This window comes from Xyrauchen texanus, chromosome 36 (assembly GCF_025860055.1).
Source record: "Xyrauchen texanus isolate HMW12.3.18 chromosome 36, RBS_HiC_50CHRs, whole genome shotgun sequence".
NCBI lineage: Eukaryota > Metazoa > Chordata > Actinopteri > Cypriniformes > Catostomidae > Xyrauchen > Xyrauchen texanus.
In genome coordinates, this window is record NC_068311.1 from 15,954,270 (window position 1) to 15,979,145 (window position 24,876).

Sequence of the window (24,876 nt, forward strand, 5' to 3'; positions counted from 1 at the left end):
CCCCCCACACAAAACTCAATATTTGTGTTATTTGGTTAATTTGCTCGATGCATTACATCATTTTAAAGTTTTAATAAATTCAGCAGGCTTACGTGTTATGAATGTGAGATCAATTGCATTCTTGAATTCAAGCAGATGGAGGGCTATATCTGGGGCCTGAAATGAAAATGCGAAGACAGAAACTAATAATAAATGTGATATTGTTAATATATTTCAAAAATAAGTGAAGACCAATAATATTGCATATTTTGTCCCACTGAAATGCTCGTTCTACATTACAGCATTGATTTTGAGTTGGATGTAGATGTAAATGTACTCGTATCAACAACAGTAAGGTTATCTATAACATCTATAAAAAGTAAATCAGTTAGTTACCAGTTAAAAATATTTTAGCCAATTTCTTAAGATTTACACATTTCTATTTCATCTTAAAAACAAGTGTATTTTGAATTTGCCCTTTTGAAAGTTTTTATTCATAGTAGGCAAGCACATAGAAGCATGAATCTTCACTACCATGGTTAGATGTAATATGATTTCTATAACACAAATTATGGCATTTTTGTAATTATAAACAGTAGACCTACTCTAAACACATGTAAAAACTATAGTTACCATATATATTTAGAAGTTGTATCAAAAACGTATTCAAATGGTTTCAACTTCTCATGCCTTGCTTCTCACAGATTCTTGCAAAGCTGCGCATTTAAGAGCTCGAGACCGCTCCGAGAGTAAAAACGCACCTTTGCGCTCGACCTGCTCTGTCCATTGCGCCATATCCATCTACAGAGCCATACAGGTGCATTAGCAGAGGTTGTGCCTCTGCCTGTGTATTTGACGCTGCTAAACCAGATACTTCAGATGATTCGCTAGACATCAAAATCAGATGAACCAGTACAAATATATACAAACCCATATAATTGAGAATAAACTGATTTAATCTAAGTCTAGATAAACATTTTAATGTAAAGAGGAACTTGATGATAGATTTGATAATTATGACTGAAAAATGCCCCCCCATTTGTAAGCAAACCCCCCAACTAAGTTGCTCTCAGGGCCCCCTGGCATCCTTATGTTCCCATTGAAAACCCCTGCTGTAAATAATAGTTTGCACTGACATTTGTTTAAAAAAAAAAAAATCCAAGACTTGCAGTCAGATTGCCTTAAAAATAAATTTACCATTGGATGTTAAACCCTCACACACTGGAAGAAACCATTTTCACTTTAGTGCATGTTTGCCATCTAGTGGCCTCTAGAGTAACTTCACTAGATCTTTCTGGAGTTTCATAAACCCTTTTTGGAAAATGTTGTTTTAAAAAAAAAAACTTTACAAGCACAGAAATTATAAAGAGATGTTTAATTCTGTCAATTAAATACAGTTTTAATATCAGAGTAACCTGTGGCAAGCAGTGAGTTTCATATAGTTTTCAGTTCATTCATTTCCTATCTCTACTCCATGTCGATGTCATGGAGGCCCTCAGGCTCCTCTCTCTTGACCCAGGGTAGAGGGACAGGGACATAGGGGTCGTAGGTCCAGTGAGGAAACACCCTCTTATATAGGTTCATCAGCACAGTGTCCTGAGAGCGCAGTTGATCGTCAAATATACACTTCATGTGACCGTGAGTACCTGCAAATTCACAAATAGACAAGCAAGTCAAATGTATGTCATAAGACACCCCACGAGGCCATTATATTTTGGCTTCGCTATAGACTATGCATAATTCCATTTTATTTAAACCAACTGATTTCAGTTCAGAAGATTCTGATAAATTGGTTAAACTTTCGACGCAAAAAATCATGTGATAAAACAACATGGCACTGATCTCACCGAAGTTTGTCTTTAGGAGAAACAGCAACAAAGTTTTGTTTTATCACATGATTTTATCACAAGTCTTGCTGTTTCTACATCCAGCAAGAAACCTAATTTTTGTGATTAACATTTGATAGATTTTTCAAAGCAAAGAAAACACACACACACACACACACACTAAACATACAACTCTAAACTATACCTCATAGACCCCCTCCGAGAGCCCCCCAAAACATCAAAAATCTACCCCATTTCCCATTAAAAGAATAGCATATCCCCAGCCTTTTACACGTTACCTCTTCAAAGGCTGCCACCCTTCCAATCTCCTCGCACCACTCCTGAATCGAGGGTGCTCCCACAGACTTCAAACAGCTTATAACAATCTGCCTGCCTATCATTGCACTGGTGAGGACCCAATCTTTTATGTATTTGTCACCTACGTTGTTGACTGCCCCTTCACCCAAGACACAGAGTCTGAGGCAAAACGCAATCCAAATGCCCAACACACAAAACACTGTACCTTCAACCAAAATTCTTGAATCTCAGCACACCACCAGAAAACATGGGCTATGTCTCCATCCTCCAATTGGCAATGCCAGCAAGTCATCCATCCATAATTTCTAATTCCTTTTCATAGTCTAAAGGGGGTCCAATAGAATGTATGTAGAAACTTGAATTGTACAAGTTTGCATCTCTAGATACAGACTTGACATATTTTAGAATCCCAGCCCACACTCAATCGTCCAATACTAAATTAAAATCTCCATCCCCCAGACTCCGAATTAGCAGGGAATAATACACTACAGCTTTTGGAAAAGGTCATGAGGCATCAATCACCTCTCCCAAAGTATCTGCTGCTTTAGGGGGGTGTATGCTACTCTAAAAAATATTACAGAGCAGGTGGCGCAAATGTAAATACCTAAAAAACTAAGATCTGGGAATCCCAAAATGTTGAGCCAAATTACCAAAGGATCTCAATACTCCACTCTCATATAGGTCACCAAGTGTAGTAACCCCCCTCCCAATCCACTCTGACCAGCAAAAGGGACTTCTCAATACATAATTTTGGGTTCAGCCATATGCTCAAGGCAGCATTCAAATAAATGTCTGAATTAAACACGCTGGACACTTTTGTCCATAACGAGTGCAAATGCGATATAACAGTGTGTAAAACTTAGCTTCTCAGGTTAGTTTGATAGAAAAATGTTGCAATGGCGAAATAGGGGCAAGGACTTCTTGTTCAATACGAAAGCAGGGAGGGCTCTTTCAGGTAGAAGCGACCAATGGGCCAAATGCCCGAGATGCATAATAATAAAACAAAATCTTGAGAAGGCCTAGCCCACCTTTGTCCATCGGCCTATGCAATTTGTTGAAATGTAGTCTGGGACATTTACCATTCAAATAAAAGCCTTCGCTATTTTATCAAATTGCTTGAAATAAGAGACGGGGATATCTATATGGAGTGACTGTAGCAGGTAGTTGAATTTTGGAATGCAATTAATTTTAATAACATGGACCTTCTCAATCATTGATAAAGGTAATGAAGCCCACATCGATCGAAAATATTTTTATTAATAGGGTCAAAATTAACTAAATCAGACAAATTTGCTGGAAATAAAATACCTTAATACTTAAAGCCCTGTTTGGGCCACTGGAAGACACCCGATTGGATGGCCGCTACTGGACAGTATGCTGTCAGAGCCAAAGCTTCAGATTTAGCCCAATTTACTTTGTATCCTGAGAACTTGGAAAAGGAATTAATAAATCTGTGGAGGCAAGGTATAGATCTAATAGGGTCAGAAACAAATAATAAAATATCGTCTGCATAAAGCAGCAGCTTATGCGCCACACCTCCCACCATCACCCCGGAAAACCATCCTACTTCAGTAGGCTAATGGTTCCAGGGCAAGACAGAACAATAAAAGGGAATGTGGGCAACTGTGCCGAGTGCCCCTATTCAGAGTAAAATAATCTGAAATTAGACACTGTTTTATATATCTAGCCAAATGCTTCCCTGCTTTGTATGACTGTCTCTCCCTGAATAACCAAAATGTCCAACTTCACAAGTTCTCGCGCTTTGGATTTTTTTTAATGAATGATGCATGCTGTATGATCCGACCCCTAAGAACCGCCTTAAGTGCCTCACAATCCACGCTCACAGAGGATACTGAGGACCAGTTGGTCTCAATATAAACATCGATTTCAGTCTTTAACATTTGCTGGAAATCAGGTTTTTGCAAAAGGTATACATTTAAGTGCCGACTATATGATTTATATTTCTCTGTATGTGGCAACATCTCTAAACTCACCACTGCGTGATCCGAGACAAAGATGTTTCCAATTGAGCAATCCAGAACAGATGAAATGAGGGACTTGGATATAAAAAGAAAATCCATTCTAGAATATATTTTATGGACTGATGAAACAAAATGTATAATCCCTACCAGATGGGTTCAAAAGTTGCCAAATGTCTGCAAGACCAAGATTTTTACACATCCCATGAAGCGTCAATGTTGCTCTAGGGAGCTTACACAATTTTTGATTCACTATGATCAAGGACAGTGTCCATCAAAAGATTAAAGTTTTCTCCCAATATTATATCATGAGGGGTGCCAGCGGCTTGCAACATCCCTTAAATATCAAATAAAATAGCCCTGGTTATCAGCGTTAGGTGCATTTACATTAGCTAAAATCAACCTTTGACCTGAATGTCTGCTTAAACAATAATGACTCATCCTAATTTATCTTCAATCTGTTTGAGATATTTGCATTGTAGAGGTTTATTTATCAATATAATGACTCCCCTGAACTTACTTGAGCCAGCACTAAAGAAAACATGTCCACCCCATATTGCTCACATTTCAGCTTCCTGTGAGGAAAGACATGTTTCTTTTCTCACGCTTAAGAAATAGCCTTCCACCTTTTTATGGTGTGCCCAACCCGTTCACATTCCACATGGATATAGATAACCCACTCATATTAACATTTTGATATAATAGAAAAAAATAAATTGTGTGTCAAAAACAAGACTATACAGACCAAATTCCCCACTAGTGAAACAATCAAACCCCGACCTGACCTCTAAATAATACACCATGATTTAATCCATCAACTTTATAAAAAGACATGCTTTGTGTGGGCATGTAGATATTTTGCGGTCATCCATAGTGTCAATTCTCAACCTGGCTGGGAACTTCAGTGTAAAAGCGACATTCCGTCAATGCAAAAGTTTTTCTTTAAGGAAAAGTGTTATTCCACAAAAAACTCCAGCCGCTAGTCGGAGCCAACACAAAAAGAAAGAAAAATGGCACCTAGCTTCCATAGACAGTCGAGTCAATGTACAGTGAGTCAATCCACTCACATGAGAAACCCCCAATGGTTTACACACCCATTGTTTCTATGAAGGACAGTGCTTATTTGGGGCATAAAAATACTTTGCGGCCATCCTTGGTGTCCATTCTCAGTTTGGCCGCAAACATCAGTGCAAAAGCGATCTTCTGTTGATGCAAGAGTTTCTTGCATTCCTTGAACCGATTGGCAATCCTCTCGTCGATTTCACAAAGTCTGGGAACAAGAAAATATTGAGATTCTTCCAAGAAAGCTTTCCTTTGCTCCTTGCCTGGCGCAACATGAAATCTTTATCGGATGATCTCAGAAATTTGGCCAGAATTGATCGGGGCCTGTCTCCCTCAGCATATCTGCGAGCCAGGACTCTGTGAGCTTGCTCGATTTCCAGCTTTGGCCAGTTATGTCGAGCAGACTTGGAAAGAGCTCGTCCAGGAATTTCATCATATTTCGGCCTTCATGCTCAGGAATCCCAACAAAATCTACATTGTTCTTTCGGCTCCTATTTTCACGTATTACAGCGAGATCCTCCAAGTCAGCAACAACCTTCGTCAGCATCACCGACATGGACAGTCAATGCTGAATTTCCCTGGCCATGTGGACTATAGGCTCTTTTTTAATATATACAGTATATTCGATTATCACTGTGCATTATCATATTGAGAATCAATGGATGCTTCAGAAAGCTAGAAAATTTTGCTTCCAGAGGCCGTTTACAGAGTTAGGATGAAAATAAGGTGCATTTCAAACTGTTCTGAGACCAGTACAGACTAATTAGGGAGCAAGGAAGCATTGTATAGCTTTCCTATGCAATCAAGTGCATTCACTACTAACATCTGGTCAAATGTTCAGTTTCAGGCTGCAGATGATGTTCAGACCACTCAACATGTTTAGCAGACAAGGGACAGCGGTAATCAGTACATAAAGAATTTTTCATTTAAAAATGTATTTTAACATGGTTGGCAGTGATTGGATGATGCTGGACATTACATTAAATAAGAATTATTTATACTACTTTCTGATGTAATGTCTCAAATACATGATTAACCAACACTCCTGGAAACAATTTGATAAAAAGACAAATCTGACTTTCTATATGGTATTACTGTCCACATATGTTGCCATACATTTGTATTTTAATTATATTTATTTTTTTCATGTATCTTAGGGGCTACTAGTTACAAATAAAAAAGGGGAATGGTAAATGCACACAGCAGTCACGCTTGGGTCTCAGCACTCGTTTAAGTAATATTTCAGAAGCATGTTTTTTTAACAATATACTCTCTTCTAGCTCATTACTCTACCAGTACAGTAATCAAGTCTTCCTCAAATTAAAATGTTTAATTAAACCCCAGGATTTTGTTCCATTTATAAAATAAATTGTCACCCAGATTGAAAGCCCTTTAAATGTATTTCCAGTAGTGTTTGTTTTTCTACCTAAAGCCTCCTTGATATGTCCTCTTCGTCCCCATTTTGAACGCAGTTCCACTGGTTTAAACCACAGAATATCATCTGCAAAAGAGAAATGTTTTAATGTCGGCTCTCAATAGTATGATTCTTTTGAAACACTACAAACGCATTTGCAGGAAATCAGAGGATATAACAAAGGCTTTCTCACTCACCCCTGTTGAAGAACATGTAGCGGACCACAACGGAGCGGCGGTTTATTTTAAAGGGGTGTCCACTCAGTACAATTCTCTTCAACACAACACGCCGAGGATCACATCTCAACAGACTGCCTGTGGCCACTAAGTCCTGCATACCTGCAGTACAAGTAAACCAAAAAACCTCAACACACTGGTCTTTTTTCCAAATTGAACATTGTGTCAGTTTGCCATTTCACCCCACCATTGCCTCTCTGTTTGAAGACCAGGACACCAGCTGTGGGGAAGGTAATGGGGGCATAGACAGACATCACTGTGGGGGCATCAGAACGCAGGAACCGCTCCATCTTGTGTTTATCAGCTGAGGAAACAAAATCTCAATATAATACATTCAATGGCCTTTAATGAGACTGAACCCTGTCAGGCACATCATGTGGAACTGCTGGACAGAGTAAAAAGGGTATCATGGTCTGTCACTCAGTCACAGATAAACCCTAGTCCTGGACTTGATAGTGCATTCCTTTTAAATTGACTAATCCATGTATTCATTTAGAACACTCTTCTATTCAAAGCAACTAACAAATTAATAAAACAAAAGTGAATCATTCTAAGGAGGTATTAACATGAGAAGTGCTGCAATACAGTTTAAGACTTTTTTTCTTCTTTAGAAAGAGTTTGAGAAAGTGCAAGTGTTCTCTATGGGCTGAAAATACCAGAGGTGTGCTGTGAGAAGATGGCTGAAGCTCTGAAGCGTCTAAATCCGCATTGAAACACCAGCTCTTCTTTAGCCTTGATTGGTTCTGTGTTACTTGGATGTTGTCGCACCAACATGTGCATCACTGACATCTGCAAAGAGATTAGGATAGTGATTTTACCAAAGCTGAACTTCCAATTAGCAGCTTAATTACAGCTAAAATTCTCTCATCATTTACTCACCCTTTTGCCGTCTCAAACTCATATGACTTTCTTCCACAGATCACAAATGAAGATATTGTAATGGAGATATGATGTCCGTTTGTCCATACAATGCAAGTGAATGGTGACCAAATTTTCAAGCTCCAAAAAGCAAATAAAGCCAGCACAAAATTAATCCATATGACTCCAGTGGTTTAATTAATGTCTTCTGAAGCAATCCAATCAAATTTGTGAGAGAACAGACTAAACTCCTTTTTCACTGTTAATTTTCTCATTGTGGTATCCTTGGCTATCAGGATTTTAGGCTAGTTTACACTTCCTATAGCAGCATCTAGCACTCGGCGCATCAGTCAAGCACTAGAAAGTGTAATCAAGCTTGATATCATGATACTGCCTAGAGACTGCAATGACAAGATAAACAGTGAGAAATGAGGTATATTATGGTCTGTTCTCACCCAAAATTGATTAGATTGCTTAAGACAACATGGATTTAACTACTGGAGTCTGCTTTTATGCCACTTTTATGCTGCCTTTATTTTCCTTTTTGGAGCTTAAACAATTTGGTCACCATTCACTTGCATTGTATGGACAAAGAGACATATCTCCATTAAAATATCTTTGTGTTCTGCAGAAGAAAGTCATACAAGTTTGAGACAACATACGGCTGAGTAAATAATGAGAATTATAATTTTTAGGTCAAGTCAATTTTATTTGTATAGCGCCTTTCACAACACACATCGTTTCAAAGCAGCTTTACAGAATATCAGCATTAACAGACGATAAAACTGTAATGTCTATAAAGTTGATTAATCATCATTGTGTAATTTAGATAAAATAAAATTTTTAATAGGTGTTTAAAAATAATTAAATGATAATTGTATTAATAACCCCAGTGAGCAAGCTGTAGGCGACTAGGTGAACGGTTCACTTAAAGGTAGTTCACCCAAAAAATGAAAATACTCTCATTCACTTACCCTGATGCCATGCCAGATGTGGATGACTATCTCTGCTTCTGGATCTCTGTCAGGTTCTTATAATGCAAGTAAACGGGTGCCAGCACTTTGACGGTAAAAAAGTCATATTTACGCAGCATAAAAGTAATCCTCACAACTCCAGTCGATCAACGAATGCCTTCTGAAGCAAATAGATATGTTTGTGTAAAACATATCAATAACTAAAACGTTATTACATTTTTAAAAGCGCTTCCTGCCAGCAGCTGACGCAAGCATATCAGAGAGTTCACGTGAGAACTCGGAAGCAGTGCTTATTTACAACAGAAGAACTAAAGTCATGCAAGTGTTTGGCCATTTCAAACAGCATCAGAACCCTGGATGAAAGCCCAGATTTAAAGTAAATAAAAACCTTTTAATTATCAACTTGTTTCTTACATAAACCTATCAATTCGCTTCAGAAGACATTCATTGATCAACTGGAGTTGTGTGGATTACTTTTATGCTGCCAAAAAGTAACTGTTGGACAGTTAAAGTGCTGGCACACATGTACTTCCATTATAAGGACCTGACAGAGATCCATCTTCTAAAAATCTTCATTTGTGTTCTGCTGAAGACAGTCATATCTCTGGGATGGCAGAGAAAGTGAATGAGAGAATTTTCATTTTTGTGTGAACTATCCCTTTAAGAAGTGACTGAATTGGAATAGAACCATTTAAAATGAGCAGTACAACATTTTTAAAAAACAACTCCCTGTTAAGCATAGCACATTTGGAACAACATATTAATGATCCTATAACTTGTGTTTTCTAGAATGTTCTAATTACCTTCTGTTCGTGTGGTAGGAGGGACACCAGCACTAATGGTTTGCCAGCCTGGAAGCTCTCCATTACTGAGGGAGGAACATCCACAATATGAAGAGTTACATACCAGCCCACCTGCATGGAGAAAAGAGGAATGACATGAGTGAGCCTGACACAATTATAAAAAAAAACAAAATCCTAAATAGATTCCTTGGTTGCACAGTAAAATGCCACAGTCTCTGTGATAATATGAAGATATTCAAGAGAATTTTGCAACTCTTTTTACCATTGCTCCTTCCTCCTCGCTCATAGCCTCTGCCAGTATTCGCCGACGCATGCGATCAAAGTTCTGGAACTGGTAGATGCGGGAGTAGTTGGGAGGCAGGTTCTCCATGGGGTCCCATGGTGAGGAGCGGAAACTCTTCAGACCTCTGTACCTCTGGAACCTGAACATACAGAACAGACCACTGAAGCCATCAGCAAGAAAACAGTGAGCACAGTAGAACAAATCTGTAGGAACTTTTTCCTACAGAAAATTGCGAACAAAGTTCGCAATTTTGTAATAAAAAATTAAATTCTTTAAATTACAAGGTTTTAACAAAACCACACAATTACATTCAGTAAAACTGAAAGAATGGTGATTAGGGCTGGTAAAACAAATCTTGATATTTTTTAATCTTTTGATGATAGTACATTTTATAACAGTGCGATAACAAATTTCAATCCTTTAAGGATCCGCAGCCATACCATTTCAAATGACAAATGAAAGACCATTTGGCCTAGAAGAGCAATCTAGTAATTACAGCCACATTGCTGAGCACTTGTCCTTTATCTTACCGTGTCTTGGCTGGTACATCTAAGGGAGTGTCCACCTCATCTGGGAACATCTCATTGGCACGTGCCTCTCGATATCTCCTCAGCCCTTCTCCCTCCTCAGCCTCATCCAAGCCTTCGTCATACTTCTGATCGGCTCCAGTACGTCCGGTGGAACCGATCTCCTCCTCTTCCTCTTTGTCATCATCTCTTTCAGAAGCACATTCAGACCCAGCATCCTTCGTGAGGAAGACGCATAATGAAAACATTTCTCTAGACATACATCCACATAAGAGTCAGGCAAATCCAAACAAAACACTCCATTTCTTTGAAGTCCACTAAATAGACAGTGCAGTGACCGAGATGGGAAAAGGACAAGACATACCGCTGGGGTGCATTAACCCCCCCGTGGGTTCAACCTGTAGAACAATCGCAGGTGCCGTAATAAAAATAATCTCAGTAATCATCTGTAGTACCACTTCCCCCATTGTTAACATCTCGCATTGAAAACTCCGCTTTGGTGCTCACCAAGACATCAAACACATCCTAATTATGATTCAAGAAAATAAATGGACCACAGCTTCCATGCATGTCCAGTTTCCCCTTGCTCCTTCAAGCCCAGCTGGTATAAATAAATGGCCGCCCACTCTGCAAGTCTCGACAGGAAGTTCTGTCCAAAGAGCAGGAAGATGGGAGGCTTCTCTCGGGACTCCCTCTCCAAACACTATTGTTGCGTTGAGATGCCTGGCACTGAGGCCAAGCAGCAGACATTGAGAAAACAAACAGTGCCTCTCCACAACACCGTGCACAAACCACCAGTCACGTATGCACTGTTCCGCCCGCTCCATGTCCACCTCCATCTCCACCAATCAAGCCATCCATTACTTCATTTAGACCTTCAATCAGTATGACAATGCTCAGAGCATATGCTGTAGAATGTATTGCATTCTGGATTTCACAAAGGTAACCTATTTTTGCAAGGCTCACTTCTGATTGGTCACTTCTGCTGCCATCTTGTGGGGTGCCATAGCAAAACTTAAAACAATCCACATTCCTCCCCGGGTGTGAGATGTAATTAAAGATATATAAAACCTTTGTTTTTATTCTAAATTATTTTCAAGGTCATATTTGTTCACAATCCCCTTGTGATTTGTTGTAGTGCACCACACCTAACAGTTTCCTGCTCATAAGCATTTGGTTATAGCAGGGGATGATACAACTAAAAGGAAATGCTTTATCAAAAACTATAAATAGTGGTAAACTTTTAGAATGAGACAGCATGCTCAAAAAAAAAAAAAAAAGAGGCAAAACTCACCTGAGATTCATTATCACCATCCTCTGCATCCATTCCACCTTCCATTATTTCATCTTCATCATCACAGGTGTCCACATCATCATCATCCTCCTCCTCCTCCTCCTCCGCATCATCAATGATCCATGTGGCCTGGTAGTCAGATGTACCCTTTGGCACTTTCATTACTTTCTGGTTCTTTCTGGCCTCTGAACATGCCAAAAATTAATTATGTGATGATCCTTCTATTTTGCAGAATATCATTACTATCTTTCCAATATTGAAGGATTTGTTTACCCAAAAATGAAATTTTTTTTTCATCATTTACTCACCCTCTTGTCATCCCAGATGTGTATGACTTTCTTCTGCTGAACACAAATGAAGATTTTTAGAAGAATATTTCAGCTCTGTAAGTCCTTACAATGCAAGTGAATGGTGACAGAACTTTGAAGCTCCAACTATACTTTTTTACCTTTATTTCCACGTTCATTTTCAAAATGTGAAAGAATGTGAGAGTGGAGATATATAGTAAAAAAGGACTTAAATATTGATCTTCTCACCCACACCTATCATATTGCTTCTGAAGGCAAGGATTAAACACTGGAGTCTTATGAATTACTTGTATGATGCCTTTATCTGAATTTTGGAGCTTAAAAGTTCTGGCCACCATTTAATTTAATTGCAAGGACCTACACAGAGGAGATATTCTTCTAAAAACAAAACTTCATTTGTGTTTAACAGAAGAAAATCATACACGTCTGGGACAACATGAGAGTAAATTAGAAAACTTTTAATTTGGGTGAACAATCCATTTAAATGTCTCTTTCTGGCTGTATGATAGTGGCAGCACATTAATCTAAGAGTCAGTACCTTCCGCCTCTTCCAGCTCGGCTTCTGTGGGCCACGTCTGCTCCCCGTCCATGGGATCTACTTCTGCTTCTGCCTGCAGGCTCTCCCTCGCTACAGGGTCTGCTTTCATCAACACCCGTACTCCACTGTCCCCATTCATACCTCCATCACCACCATCCTACAGGACGCATACCCAGTCAAAGGCATAACACTCAATTTTGTAGTTAAGTCCTACAGAGATCCTGTTTCCGTCTCACATTTTAAAAATAGTGACATTTCTATTGTCACAATTATATTCAAGGAACTCCTCTACCTGTATGGTAGAGAATCTACATAGATTAGGTAAAATACCTTTTACTTTGTTCAAAAACATTTTTATTTTTCTTATGCATAAAATTCCCCGATATTGTCAAGTTTTTCTTGACCGTGGAAACCCGGTGTATAAATTAACAATAATGAATCCTCCTAACCATCATCTCAACATCTCCTCCTCGTCCTGGCTTAACTGAGTGGGGGGCTGCTGTTATGATAGGCAGAGGGTCTGCAGGAGCATCAATCTGGCTGAGCTGAAAGTCTCCATAACCTGCTATATGCACAAGCCTGTTCACTTGCAGTGGACAGCCTCGAACATATCCAGACACACAGAGAGTCCCTAACCCAGTGGCTGGGCCCTCTGTTCCTTTCTGGCTGGTGTTCGGGATGTAAGTGGCTTTTTGAGCAAACAGATGTGAGCGGCGAGAGCGGAAGGCCAGTCGCCTCTGTTTCTGTGCCGACAGGTGCCGAAGTAACATTGCGGCATTCTGCTCGCTGTCTACAGGAAAGAGACGTGCATCTGGGAAACGAGACTCCACCAAGCGGGACAGCGCTCTCCGAGATTCTGTGCGTTTCTTCACCACTAGATCAGCCACTCCTTGACACACCAGTGCTGCAAAGCACAGAGGGAGAAGCAAGCAAAAAATGTTTTTATTTTTTTTGTTATGGCTAGAATTATCTGATTTGTCAAAAAATAAATTAATATTTTGCATAAACTGATTTCCTACAAAGTTGTTCTAGTTTCATGTCTCTCACTCTAGTCTCTTCTCCCATAACAATTTAAACCATTTAAATAACTTTTTTTGTTTGCGGTTTACAGTCTAGTGTGGTCACAGACACCAGTGGGATATCTCATAACAATTATTTCAAATCACGTTATTTATCAAATAAATTCTTGTCCATTATTGTTTAGTTTGGCAAGTAGCCATTTAATAAGCAAAATAAACATGTATTAAAGGGGATAAAGTACATTCAGCCAGTCTTTATCGCAAAACAAACCCCTTCAGTTTTATATAAGACGCAATGTAGTTGATTTGGCTTGAACATTTACATGTTACATGATGCATTTACATGTTTCCATTGATCATGGTATAAATATTGGGTGTTATACTTGCTTGTTTTGATTACTGGGGGGGGTATGCCCCTGACAAGACCCATTCACCATGTTGAGGGTTATTTTTCTATAACAAATGGTTAACTGTCCATTATCCCTTATCTACTTAAATATGTTCTCACCATGACTTGGTAACCCCTGGGCAAAGAGACAGGACAGGCAGTAGTCTCCATAACCGTCCCAGCCTTCAGTTGACTCCAACACAAACACCAAACTGTCAGCAATCTTTGCCACATCCAGTAGGGAATGCAAATCAGCTGAAATTGGAGTCAAAACGAGAGACAACAGTACTATTAATAGGTAAACTTTTTCTTTCCAATTTTACAAATAGTGGCCAAATAAGCATTTGGACACTTAACTCTAAGCTGCCAGGCCAGCAAGAAAAAATTGTCAAAATATGAATAACTACAGTTCTGACCAACACAAAATGTGTATCATTTGTAAGTATAGAAGCTGTACTTTCCAATACATGTAGGCATTATGACCAAAACTGAACAAGTCCTTGGAAATTGCAATAAAGTGTTCCGTTTTTAGAATTTATGAAAAAGTTTGCTTATAACTTCACAAAAAATAAACAAAACATAACATCACATACCATTACTTGTGGTATGTGATGTTATGGTGGATAATCTTTCAAATGAGCCCACACACACACACGCATGCATACACAAGGTTCTCAGATGCATTGATCATTATATAATTGACACAAAACACAATGTGCAATCAGCATCTGGCATCTAGCAATCTGGCTGAAAACACATTAGCTTTCCTGGATCAGATAACGTCACTGGAAATAATGTAGCATCATGGAATGCCTAACCAATCGAAGATGTCTGCATGCTATGCAAACCTTTAGTTGTAGTGTTTGCATGTGTAATTAGTTCTTATGTACAACTAATACAGGGGTTATCCAATCAGAATAGGCTTTCTACCACCTCAATCACCGCGTGCATGATTCATTAGTAGCTTTAAACCACTAAGGGGCACCATTACCATATAATTTCAACAGTCCAGAGCTGAATGCCTCAATGCTCTTTCCCCCAACATTACCATTAAGTTACAGGTGGTAAAGGCAAGTTAAGTTTGTTTTGCCAACCGACATGAAGAAAAGAAAAAGAACAATAAACAAAAACATTTATTTTCTGGCTAAACGTTGTAATGGAGACGCATGATAACGTTTTTACTGCAGCAATCAGTGTTCATAAGGACGTCCACTCATGGAAGAGTAATTTGTTTGCATTTATTCATTCATATTTCATTAGTTATGATTTTATATTTATACATTTGCACAGACGTTATGAGCAGGCATAATTAGACTGCATATTCAAACAATTGTGACTTCCAAAAACTGATTAGACTCTAAAACCTGTGCTCTCTTTTAATGCCTATAAATGAAACATTTGAAAAATAATCGCAATCTTCTATTACATGAATTAGGGAGGAAGTTATTACTGTGACCAATATACACTGGGGGCAGTGGTGGCTCAGTGGTTGAGGCTCAGGGTTACTGACCAGAAGGTTGGGAGTTCAAGCCCCAGCACCACCAAGATGACACTGTTGGGCCCTTGAGCAAGGCACTTAACTCCAGGTTGCTCCGGGGGGATTGTCCCTGTAATAAGTGCACTGTAAGTCGCTTTGGATAAAAGCGTCTGCCAAATGCATAAATGTAAATGTAAATGTAAATGTATATATGTTAGGAGTTTAACGCTACATGACATAACCAGAAACGCTACGCAGTTCAAACCTGCAGGTAACGTGCTTTGTTATGCATTATCTGTCCTAGTATTTTATATTTGCTATTAACCAATGTTGCCCCAAAACTTGATACCAGTGATTATTTTTCGGAGTGACTATTTGGGTTCAGATGTAACCCCAATTGTCTACAGGCAACATACACTCACCTAAAGGATTATTAGGAACACCATACTAATACTGTGTTTGACCCCCTTTCGCCTTCAGAACTGCCTTAATTCTACGTGGCATTGATTCAACAAGGTGCTGAAAGAAATGTTGGCCCATATTGCTAGGATAGCATCTTGCAGTTGATGGAGATTTGTGGGATGCACATCCAGGGCACGAAGCTCCCGTTCCACCACATCCCAAAGATGCTCTATTAGGTTGAGATCTGGTGACTGTGGGGGCCATTTTAGTACAGTGAACTCATTGTCATGTTCAAGAAACCAATTTGAAATGATTCGAGCTTTGTGACATGGTGCATTATCCTGCTGGAAGTAGCCATCAGAGGATGGGTACATGGTGGCCATAAAGGGATGGACATGGTCAGAAACAATGCTCAGTTAGGCCGTGGCATTTAAACGATGCCCAATTGGCACTAAGGGGCCTAAAGTGTGCCAAGAAAACATCCCCCACACCATTACACCACCACCACCACCAGCCTGCACAGTGGTAACAAAGCATGATGGATCCATGTTCTCATTCGGTTTACGCCAAATTCTGACTCTACCATCTGAATGTCTCAACAGAAATCGAGACTCATCAGACCAGGCAACATTTTTCCAGTCTTCAACTGTCCAATTTTGGTGAGCTCTTGCAAATTGTAGCCTCTTTTTCTTATTTGTAGTGGAGATGAGTGGTACCCGGTGGGGTCTTCTGCTGTTGTAGCCCATCCGCCTCAAGGTTGTGCGTGTTGTGGCTTCACAAATGCTTTGCTGCATACCTCGGTTGTAACGAGTGGTTATTTCAGGCAAAGTTGCTCTTCTATCAGCTTGAATCAGTCGGCCCATTCTCCTCTGACCTCTAGCATCAACAAGGCATTTTCAGCCCACAGGACTGCCGCATACTGGATGTTTTTCCCTTTTCACACCATTCTTTGTAAACCCTAGAAATGGTTGTGCGTGAAAATTCCAGTAACTGAGCAGATTGTGAAATACTCAGACCGGCCCGTCTGGCACCAACAACCATGCCACGCTCAGAATTGCTTAAATCACCTTTCTTTCCCATTCTGACATTCAGTTTGGAGTTCAGGAGATTGTCTTGACCAGGACCACACCCCTAAATCAAGTCAAGTCAAGTGGTTTTTATTGTCGTTTCAACCATATACAGTTAGTACAGTACACAGCAAAACGAGACAACGTTCCTCCAGGACCATGGTGCTACATAAAAAAACAACAAAGGTCCAACATAGGACTACATGAGACAACACAACGAAATAAAATACCTATATAAACTACCTATATATACCTATATAAAGTGCACGTGCAAACATGTGCAAAAAGTACAGGACAGTACAACAAATTACTGACAATGAACAGGACAATAGACAGTGCAGCACCGACCAGTACTCAGTAGTGCAAAAAGATGACAGTTTCTAAAAATGTAAACATAACATACTATGAGATAGTGTTCTATGCACATAGCAGTTATTGAGGTAGCAGACAGTTATAAAGCGACAGTTATTAAAGTGCAACTCAGGACACGTGTGTGTCAAACCAGTCTCTGAGTATTGAGAAGTCTGATGGCTTGGGGAAGAAGCTGTTACACAGTCTGGCCGTGAGGGCCCGAATGCTTCGGTACCTCTTGCCAGACGGAAGGAGGGTAAAGAGTTTGCGTGAGGGGTGTGTGGGGTCAGTCCACAATGCTGGTTGCTTTATGGATACAGTGTTTTTTGTAAATGTCTTTGATGGAGGGAAGAGAGACCCCAATGATCTTCTCAGCTGTCCTCACTATCCTCTGCAGGGCTTTGCGGTCCGAAACGGTGCAAGTCCCAAACCAGGCAGTGATGCAGCTGCTCAGGATGCTCTCAATAGTCCCTCTATAGAATGTAGTGAGGATGGGGGTTGGGAGATGTGCTTTCCTCAGCCTTCGAAGAAAGTAGAGACGCTGCTGGGCTTTCTTGGTGATTGAGCTGGTGTTGAGGGACCAGGTGAGGTTCTCCGCCAGGTGAACACCAAGAAATTTGGTGCTCTTGACGATCTCCACAGAGGAGCCGTCGATGTTCAGCGGAGTGTGTTCACCTTGTGCTCTCCTAAAGTCAACAACCATCTCTTTTGTTTTGTCGACATTCAGGGACAGGTTGTTGGCTCTACACCAGTTCGTCAGCCGCTGCACCTCCTCTCTGTATGCTGACTCGTTGTTCTTGCTGATGAGACCCACCACGGTCGTGTCATCGGCGAACTTGATGATGTGATTCGAGCTGTGCATTGCTGCACAGTCGTGAGTCAGCAGAGTGAACAGCAGTGGACTGAGCACACAGCCCTGGGGGCCCCAGTGCTCAGTGTGGTGGTGGTGGAGATGCTGTTCCCGATCCGGACTGACTGAGGTCTCCCAGTCAGGAAGTCCAGGATCCAGTTGCAGAGGGAGGTGTCCAGGCCCAGCAGGTTCAGCTTTCCAATCAGGTGCTGGGGAATGATTGTGTTGAATGCTGAACTGAAATCTATGAACAGCATTCGAACGTATGAGTCCTTATTGTCTAGGTGGGTGAGGGCCAGATGGAGGGTTGTGGTGATGGCATCGTCCGTTGAACGGTTTGAACGATACGCAAACTGCAGTGGGTCTAGTGAGGGGGGCAGCTGGGTCTTAATCTGCCTCATGACGAGCCTCTCGAAGCACTTCATGATGATGGGTGTGCAATGCATTGAAGCAACTGCCATGTGATTGGTTGATTAAATAATTGCATTAATGAGAAATTAAACAGGTGTTCCTAATAATCCTTTAGGTGAGTGTAGAAGTGCGTTGAGTTTCGCACCAATTGCCGTGGAGTGTAATGTCTAGGGCTGCCCCTGACCAAAGATTTTCCTAATAGACTAGTAGTCATTAATTTAAGCCATTAGTAGACTAGTCGTTTTAGACATTTATGATATTAATTGAATTGCTTATATGTTTGGGGGCATCAGAAAATGGTTTGAGTTCCAGGGCTGAGAATGTTATAACACTGCTACACACAACATTGCTAACACTGTTCTACATTACAGAGAAATACTAAACTGTAATAATGAGCCTTTAAAATATATGTTTTACAAGCGCACGCATGAAGCGAGCCGCAGTGACACCGGCAAAAGCTGTAATGATCCTGAATGTTTCGGAAAATACAGCAAGAGACTGTCTGAACATTTTGTAAATTTATAGAGAGAAATGCACATTCGGGTTGATCAAACTGACGATGATCTCGGGGATCGACGATGGTAAGAGTGATTGTCAATAGCTGATGCCTTTGACGATGTCAATATGATATTTGGCTCGTTTTCCCATTAATCTATTAAATTATTATTATTAGACCATTATTATTATTATTATTATTATTATTATTATTATCATCATTATCAACATCAAGTTAATATTACAATAATTTGCCCGTAGACACACTTGAAGAAACAATTTATTATATTAAGTACAGATGACCGAAAATCCGTCTATGCGCATATACGACAAGCCAATACGAGGCATCTAACGGTCTCACTCTTTGTTTGTCTTCTGATTTGTTTTATTTTTTTAGGAGTGTTGCAAATGACCTCAGACATCTCACCTCAGGAGGTGCTTTGAGTTCATTTCACTTTATTTCCACAGAACAGTTTATTGTGAACGCAACTCAGCCTGTAAAATAACACAAACTATATAAAATACATTCACCTCGAACCATGATTTATATTTCAGTGATTATTATAATAATAATGATTATTTTTACATTTATAATTGTTTTTGTGTCTTAATTTGTGCAAGTAATTTTCCGCCTGCATGTTTAGAAGGATTCTTGCCTGATGGTAAATGGAAAGGTGTATACATATATATATATATTTAAGTGTTATCACTTTATTTATTAGCTTTTCGTTTTGAGTGTAATTTGAATTTAGAAATTTAGAATTTAGAAATGTATTTGATTCAAGTTTTTCATTTTTTTTATTATAAATTATAAAATTTTCAATGCAAAATCACCAAAGCAAGAATATTCACCGATCTCTCAGCCCCAAGGTTTCCGATGCAATTGTGTGTGTGTGTCTAATATATATATACATAGAGATTGAGAATGCACAGATGAAGCTTCTTTGCCAGAGAGATGCCACTATTGTAAAGCCATCTTTCAAAAAGTTGAACATTTTAAATGCACATTTTTTTTTCCAGTTTCATTTGAAATAAAGGTGTCTTGCTTTATTGTGTAGGCTTAACCCAAACCCTGCTTAACAAAAATTACACCATAGCGTCCAACCAGCAGTAAAACTGGTGTTCGTCGTTTTCCTGCATTTTAATTTTTTTCCTCGACCAACCAACCAATCAAAACTTCGCAACCATGACTCTTCTCATCGACTAATGGTTAGTCGACTATCAGAGGGAAGCCCTATTAATGTGGGTGTGCCGGTATCTGTACGACCAGGGTTCAGTTCTGCATTTGGCATATTATTTTTCCCATTACGTTTCTTGACTCTACTCTTTATATTTTTTTATTATAAATGGTAATAAAGAAACTATTTAAAAGGTGTTTTACTATAGTAATATTTTAGTAACCATGGTTTTATGGCAGAAAACACATGTTTGACGATATTAACAATGGTGTTACTGCAGTAATATTGTGTTAATATAGTAACCATGCTTAATTTTTAGTTTGAATTATTTTACTACAAAAAACCATGGTGATATTTAAAACATTTATCTGTTAAAAATAGCCTCTTGAAAAATGACCCTAGAAAGTTCAGAGCAACATAGCAGTCATGTCTCATCACTGTCATGACTGCTATGTTGCTCAGAACTGCACCCAAGACCCACTGTTGCACTTGTGCATATGGTTGTGTGACAATAAAAGTGATTTGATTTAATACTATGGTTATATTATCTGTAGAGGATGTCAGGACAGATCGGAGTTCCAATCGGTTTAGTGCATTATTCAGAACCATTTTAATATTTGTAATATAGTTAGAAATGACTTCGCATAGCAAGAGTGAGTCTGATAAAACATGTTCTATTTTACAATTTGCAGCGTTGGGGAACATCATTTTTAAAGTGTTCTTACGTTACTGATATTGCTGGATGAGAGCATCAGCGCACGTCCGGCGAATGGCGATCTCTTACCCACACTCACAGCACAGGCGTGTGGGCAAGACAGTTAAAAAAAGCACTTTGAAAGAATGCACGCTGCTGCTCTCAGCCAGAATAAATCACATGCAGGGACATATATGTGTGAAAACTAATCTGCAGAATATCAAACGCACAGAATGTATGATAGTACAAACTGTAGAGAGCACATCATTATGAAGACAAAGACAAATCCCAGACATTTAGAGGCAATTTTAAAAACCCGGTCGGAGGCTTTTTTCAGGTCTGAAAAAGATGACATATCTGGGGAAAAGTGGATGTATGGTCACCCTATGTAAAGATGGTTTCTGATTTGTTTGTTTTTCATTGCATAACAAATGCTATGGACTCGGCCATACTCTGAAAAAAATCCCAAGTCTGAAAGGCTTGAGTCAGAGTCATGTCTGAGTAAAAATGCATCAAAGTCTGTGACAAGTCCAAGTCCATTAAAATTGGACACGTGACTCAGATTCAAACTAACAATACACAACTAACAATGTAACATGGTCCATGGATGATGTTGCAGCCCCTCCCCCTAATGAGGGTGAGGAGCGCGCACTGGTCATTGATACATGAGTTACTCGGTGACACTGTGCGGCGGTCCTGTACACTGACCACTATCAAAAAAAGACCACGGTTTGGAAAGCAGTGTCGTTCTTCCCTGAGGTTCACACAGAGCTTAACGAGACCTGGTGCGCGCCCTGGGGGGGCTGAATTCCTAAGGCATATTTTAGCATCATTGTACTGTTACGCAAATAGCGCCGTTAGTCCCCAGAAGAATCCCCTGGAAGAAAAGTTTATAGGAATCTAGAGCTCCTGGCTTTCAATTATGTTTCGACTCGCCCTTCCCTGCTATTCTTGCTGGGAACAAGTCAGTTTTTATTGCACTTCCTTGCATTGCCTGAATAGCGTGCGTACCTCATAGTAGCTGGTCGACATGCACTGAAGGCTGAAAAAGCCATTTCTTCCTCGCCAACCAAACTCACTCACCATAATAATCACGAGAGATTGGTGTCTATTGTTAGCTTGCTTGAGCCTTTACACTATTAGCGCTGTGCACGGATGTGTGACACGCTCTAATTGAGAAGCTCCCATCTGATAATTGGCATAATCTTCTCAAGAGAAAAATCATCCCCCACTCCACACAAAACATGTCCATTCTGCACTGAAAGGTAGTAAATATCCTAGTGAGAGATGCAATGGGGTCGTTCCCCATACAGTGCACAGAAAGAATGTCACAGCCGTTATTTTCTCATCAAAATGCAGAAAGTCGGTGGCCTCTGGCCTATCTGCATCTGTGACATTTCAATTAAGATCTCTTTGGGATTTGTTCATAATGATCACATACAAACAATTCTCTCTCTTCTGTTTTCACACTCATAAACCAAACCTCAGTGTACTTATTAACTTTGGCTTAGGCCATTCTTTTTTCTTTTTGAAATTCTCCCCAATTTGGAATGCCCAATTCCCAATGCACTCTTAGGTCCTCGTGGTGGCGTAATGACTTGCCTCAACTTACCACTTGGTTTGACATTTTGTTATCTAGTGCGATACAATTCATGCATTTGTAATGTGGCTTATGTGTCTAAATATTTTTGGGACCACTGTAAATAGTATTAAAATTTAAATTCCCTTCATTAGAATTGATTCCTTTTCTGAAAGTGTTACCCGTGTCTGGCCTGTAGAAGGTGAATCTCTGTTTAAAGCGAGGGAGAACTAGACCAAAACTGTCCTTGGCACCAGTGACTCCCTGTTGTTCGTGCATCACACCACCAGCTCCTTCTCTTATTATCTTTGTCACAGCTCCAGCATCTACTCTTGAGTGCAGTGCTATGACAGCCACCAGATGAGGAGGTCCATCTCTGCTGCCCAGCTTCCGTTTTTCTGTAAGCACCTGTTAAGAACATCCCAAAGGAGATGGAATAAGTCACCTAATAAATAATCTGTTAAACCTATAAAAGACTATGTTACTTTACCAAGTCTTTTTTGTTGCGGCGCAACTGGTTGGCTTTGTTCTTGCGGTCCATTTTCCTCAGCTCTCTTCTCTGTTTCTTGGTGAGAGCCATGACAGCAACCCTACCTAATATAAATTATAAGATGTACGGTTATTTGTCATGTTTAAACCCCTGCTGAAAGAAAAATGGATAGCTAGTTTTAGTTGGGTTTTGGGCACTTTTTAGCTGGTCATCTAGGTGACAATCTTAAACCAGCTAAGGAATGTTTTAGCCTTTTTTTCACAGCTATTTATTATTTGAAATGTTACAGGTGAGGCTTTCGTGAACAAATGCAATGCATGGCGATTATGGCGTAAACATGTAAATACTTTTAAGTATTTCAAATATTTTAAACGATAAAGCTTTAGAGCGCTACTTGGCAAAATTAAATGTATCATTCGTGAACATGTTTATAAAGATTTATAATATTTTGTTCATTAATGCCTCGTTGATCACTTGTGTCAACACGTGTTCAGTAAGACAGGCATTGCCCACGTGACGGTGTATCTGTTTCTGAATAAAGCGATCAGACGTACCCTTGTTTTCCCGGCCAACCTCGCCTTTAGTTCGATGTTTTCCATGCTTGTGGTGCTTGTTTTTCTGTTTATAAACACCAGGTCTGTGCGCTTGCTGCTGTTCACCTTCTGCAGCCATTTTCTGTCAATCCGCACATGTACGCTTTAAAAACGTCATATTCCTGCGTCTGCCTTTCCTTCTTCAGAATCAATAGTGCGTAATAAAGTGCGCGGCTGCCACCTACTGTTCAACTCCGAAGTCATATTTTATTTGGCTTTGGAAAATTACTGAAGCAGACAAAAACTGTCTAAATATTTTAGATAAAATTCCGTGGTGGTGTTGTAGTGGACTAAAGCACATAACTGGTAATCAGAAGATTGCTGGTTTGATCCCCACAGCCACCACCATTGTGTCCTTGAGCAAGGCACTTAAGTCCAGGTTGCTCCAGGGGGATTGTCCCTGTAATAATTGCACTGTAAGTCGTTTTGTATAAAAGAATCTGCCAAATGAATAAAATGTACAATTAAATTAGTTTCATGTCAATTAGTACCACCCCCATTCTCTGTTATCTACTATGATGCACAATTCTTATTTCTGTAATGCGATTTAAAAAAATAAATCAAATTAAAAACGCTTTATGCATTGTAATAAATATTATGATGTAAATATTATATATTTCAATGTTTAATTACATTTTTGAAGTGCGACTGTGAGTACACATCATGGTTGTATTTTTTATTCTAAGCTTAATTTCTGCTAAATGTATTTATTTAAAAAGATATGTGTCTAGACAAGATTTTCAGTAATACGAATGAAATTTTTGGAATTATGGTAATGATTGAATTCTGTAATTTGCAGAAGAAATGTACTTCAAAGGATAGTTCAAAAATAAAAATTCTCTCATCATTTACTAAATTAAAAGCATAAAAGTAATCCATAAGACTGGTTAAATCTTTCTCTTCAGAAGCGATATGATAGTTGTGGGTGAGAAACAGATCAATATTTAGTTATTTTTTACAATAAATTCTACCTAATGCCCAATAAGAGGCAATGTGCATGAAGAATGTGAATCAAAAACAAAAGGAGAAGAAAGTGAAAGTGGAGATTGATAGAAAAAAGGACTTACATTTTTATCTGTTTCTCACCCACTCTTATCATGTCACTTTTGAAGATATGCATTTAACCTCTGGAGTCAGATGGATTACTTTTATGCTGTCTTTATGTGCTTTTGGAGCTTCAAAACTTTGGTACCCATTTACTTGCATTATATGGCCCTACAGAGCTGGGAAATACTTCTAAAAATCTTAATTTGTGTTTTGTGGAGGAAAGAAAGTCATGCATCGTGGGTGGCATGAGGGTGAGTAAATTAAATTAGTATGGCACAAGGATAAAGAGTAGCATTTTTTGTTCTATAATAGACAGACAAATGTAAATGTACACATGCTTGTTTACATATTAAAATGTAATTGTGAGCTGTCAGAACTTGTTCCAGCTTTTGTTTTAACCTGATTCTATTTCACACTTCTCTCTCTCTCTCTCTCT

The 24,876-nt window shown here is 39.3% G+C and overlaps 1 protein-coding gene across 1 annotated transcript; it reads right to left on the reverse strand.

Moving 5' to 3' along the window:
* Window positions 1–1,335: 1,335 nt before the first annotated feature.
* On the reverse strand, window positions 1,336–23,496 carry tsr1 (TSR1 ribosome maturation factor). Its single transcript, XM_052107083.1, has 15 exons — window positions 23,355–23,496; window positions 22,801–22,904; window positions 22,493–22,718; window positions 13,927–14,061; window positions 12,849–13,303; window positions 12,400–12,556; window positions 11,554–11,738; window positions 10,263–10,477; window positions 9,712–9,871; window positions 9,450–9,560; window positions 7,471–7,603; window positions 7,002–7,118; window positions 6,776–6,916; window positions 6,591–6,665; window positions 1,336–1,625 (listed from the first exon to the last, which is right to left on the reverse strand). Exons 1-15 carry the CDS (start codon window positions 23,470–23,472, stop codon window positions 1,447–1,449), a joined length of 2,511 nt encoding a protein of 836 aa, XP_051963043.1. The 5' UTR covers window positions 23,473–23,496; the 3' UTR covers window positions 1,336–1,446.
* Between the last annotated feature and the right edge of the window lie 1,380 nt (window positions 23,497–24,876).

What these genes read in the sequence shown, in the direction of transcription:
- tsr1 (XM_052107083.1), bottom strand. Translation starts at nt 23,472, where the DNA reads ATGGCTGCAGAAGGTGAACAGCAGCAAGCGCACAGACCTGGTGTTTAT. An exon ending in CGAGCTGGAAGAGGCGGAAG is followed by an intron (nt 11,739 to 12,399) that starts GTACTGACTCTT and finishes TGGCATGTTCAG; the next exon opens with AGGCCAGAAAGAACCAGAAA. An exon ending in CTTCAAACAGAGAGGCAATG is followed by an intron (nt 6,917 to 7,001) that starts GTGGGGTGAAAT and finishes CTTGTACTGCAG; the next exon opens with GTATGCAGGACTTAGTGGCC.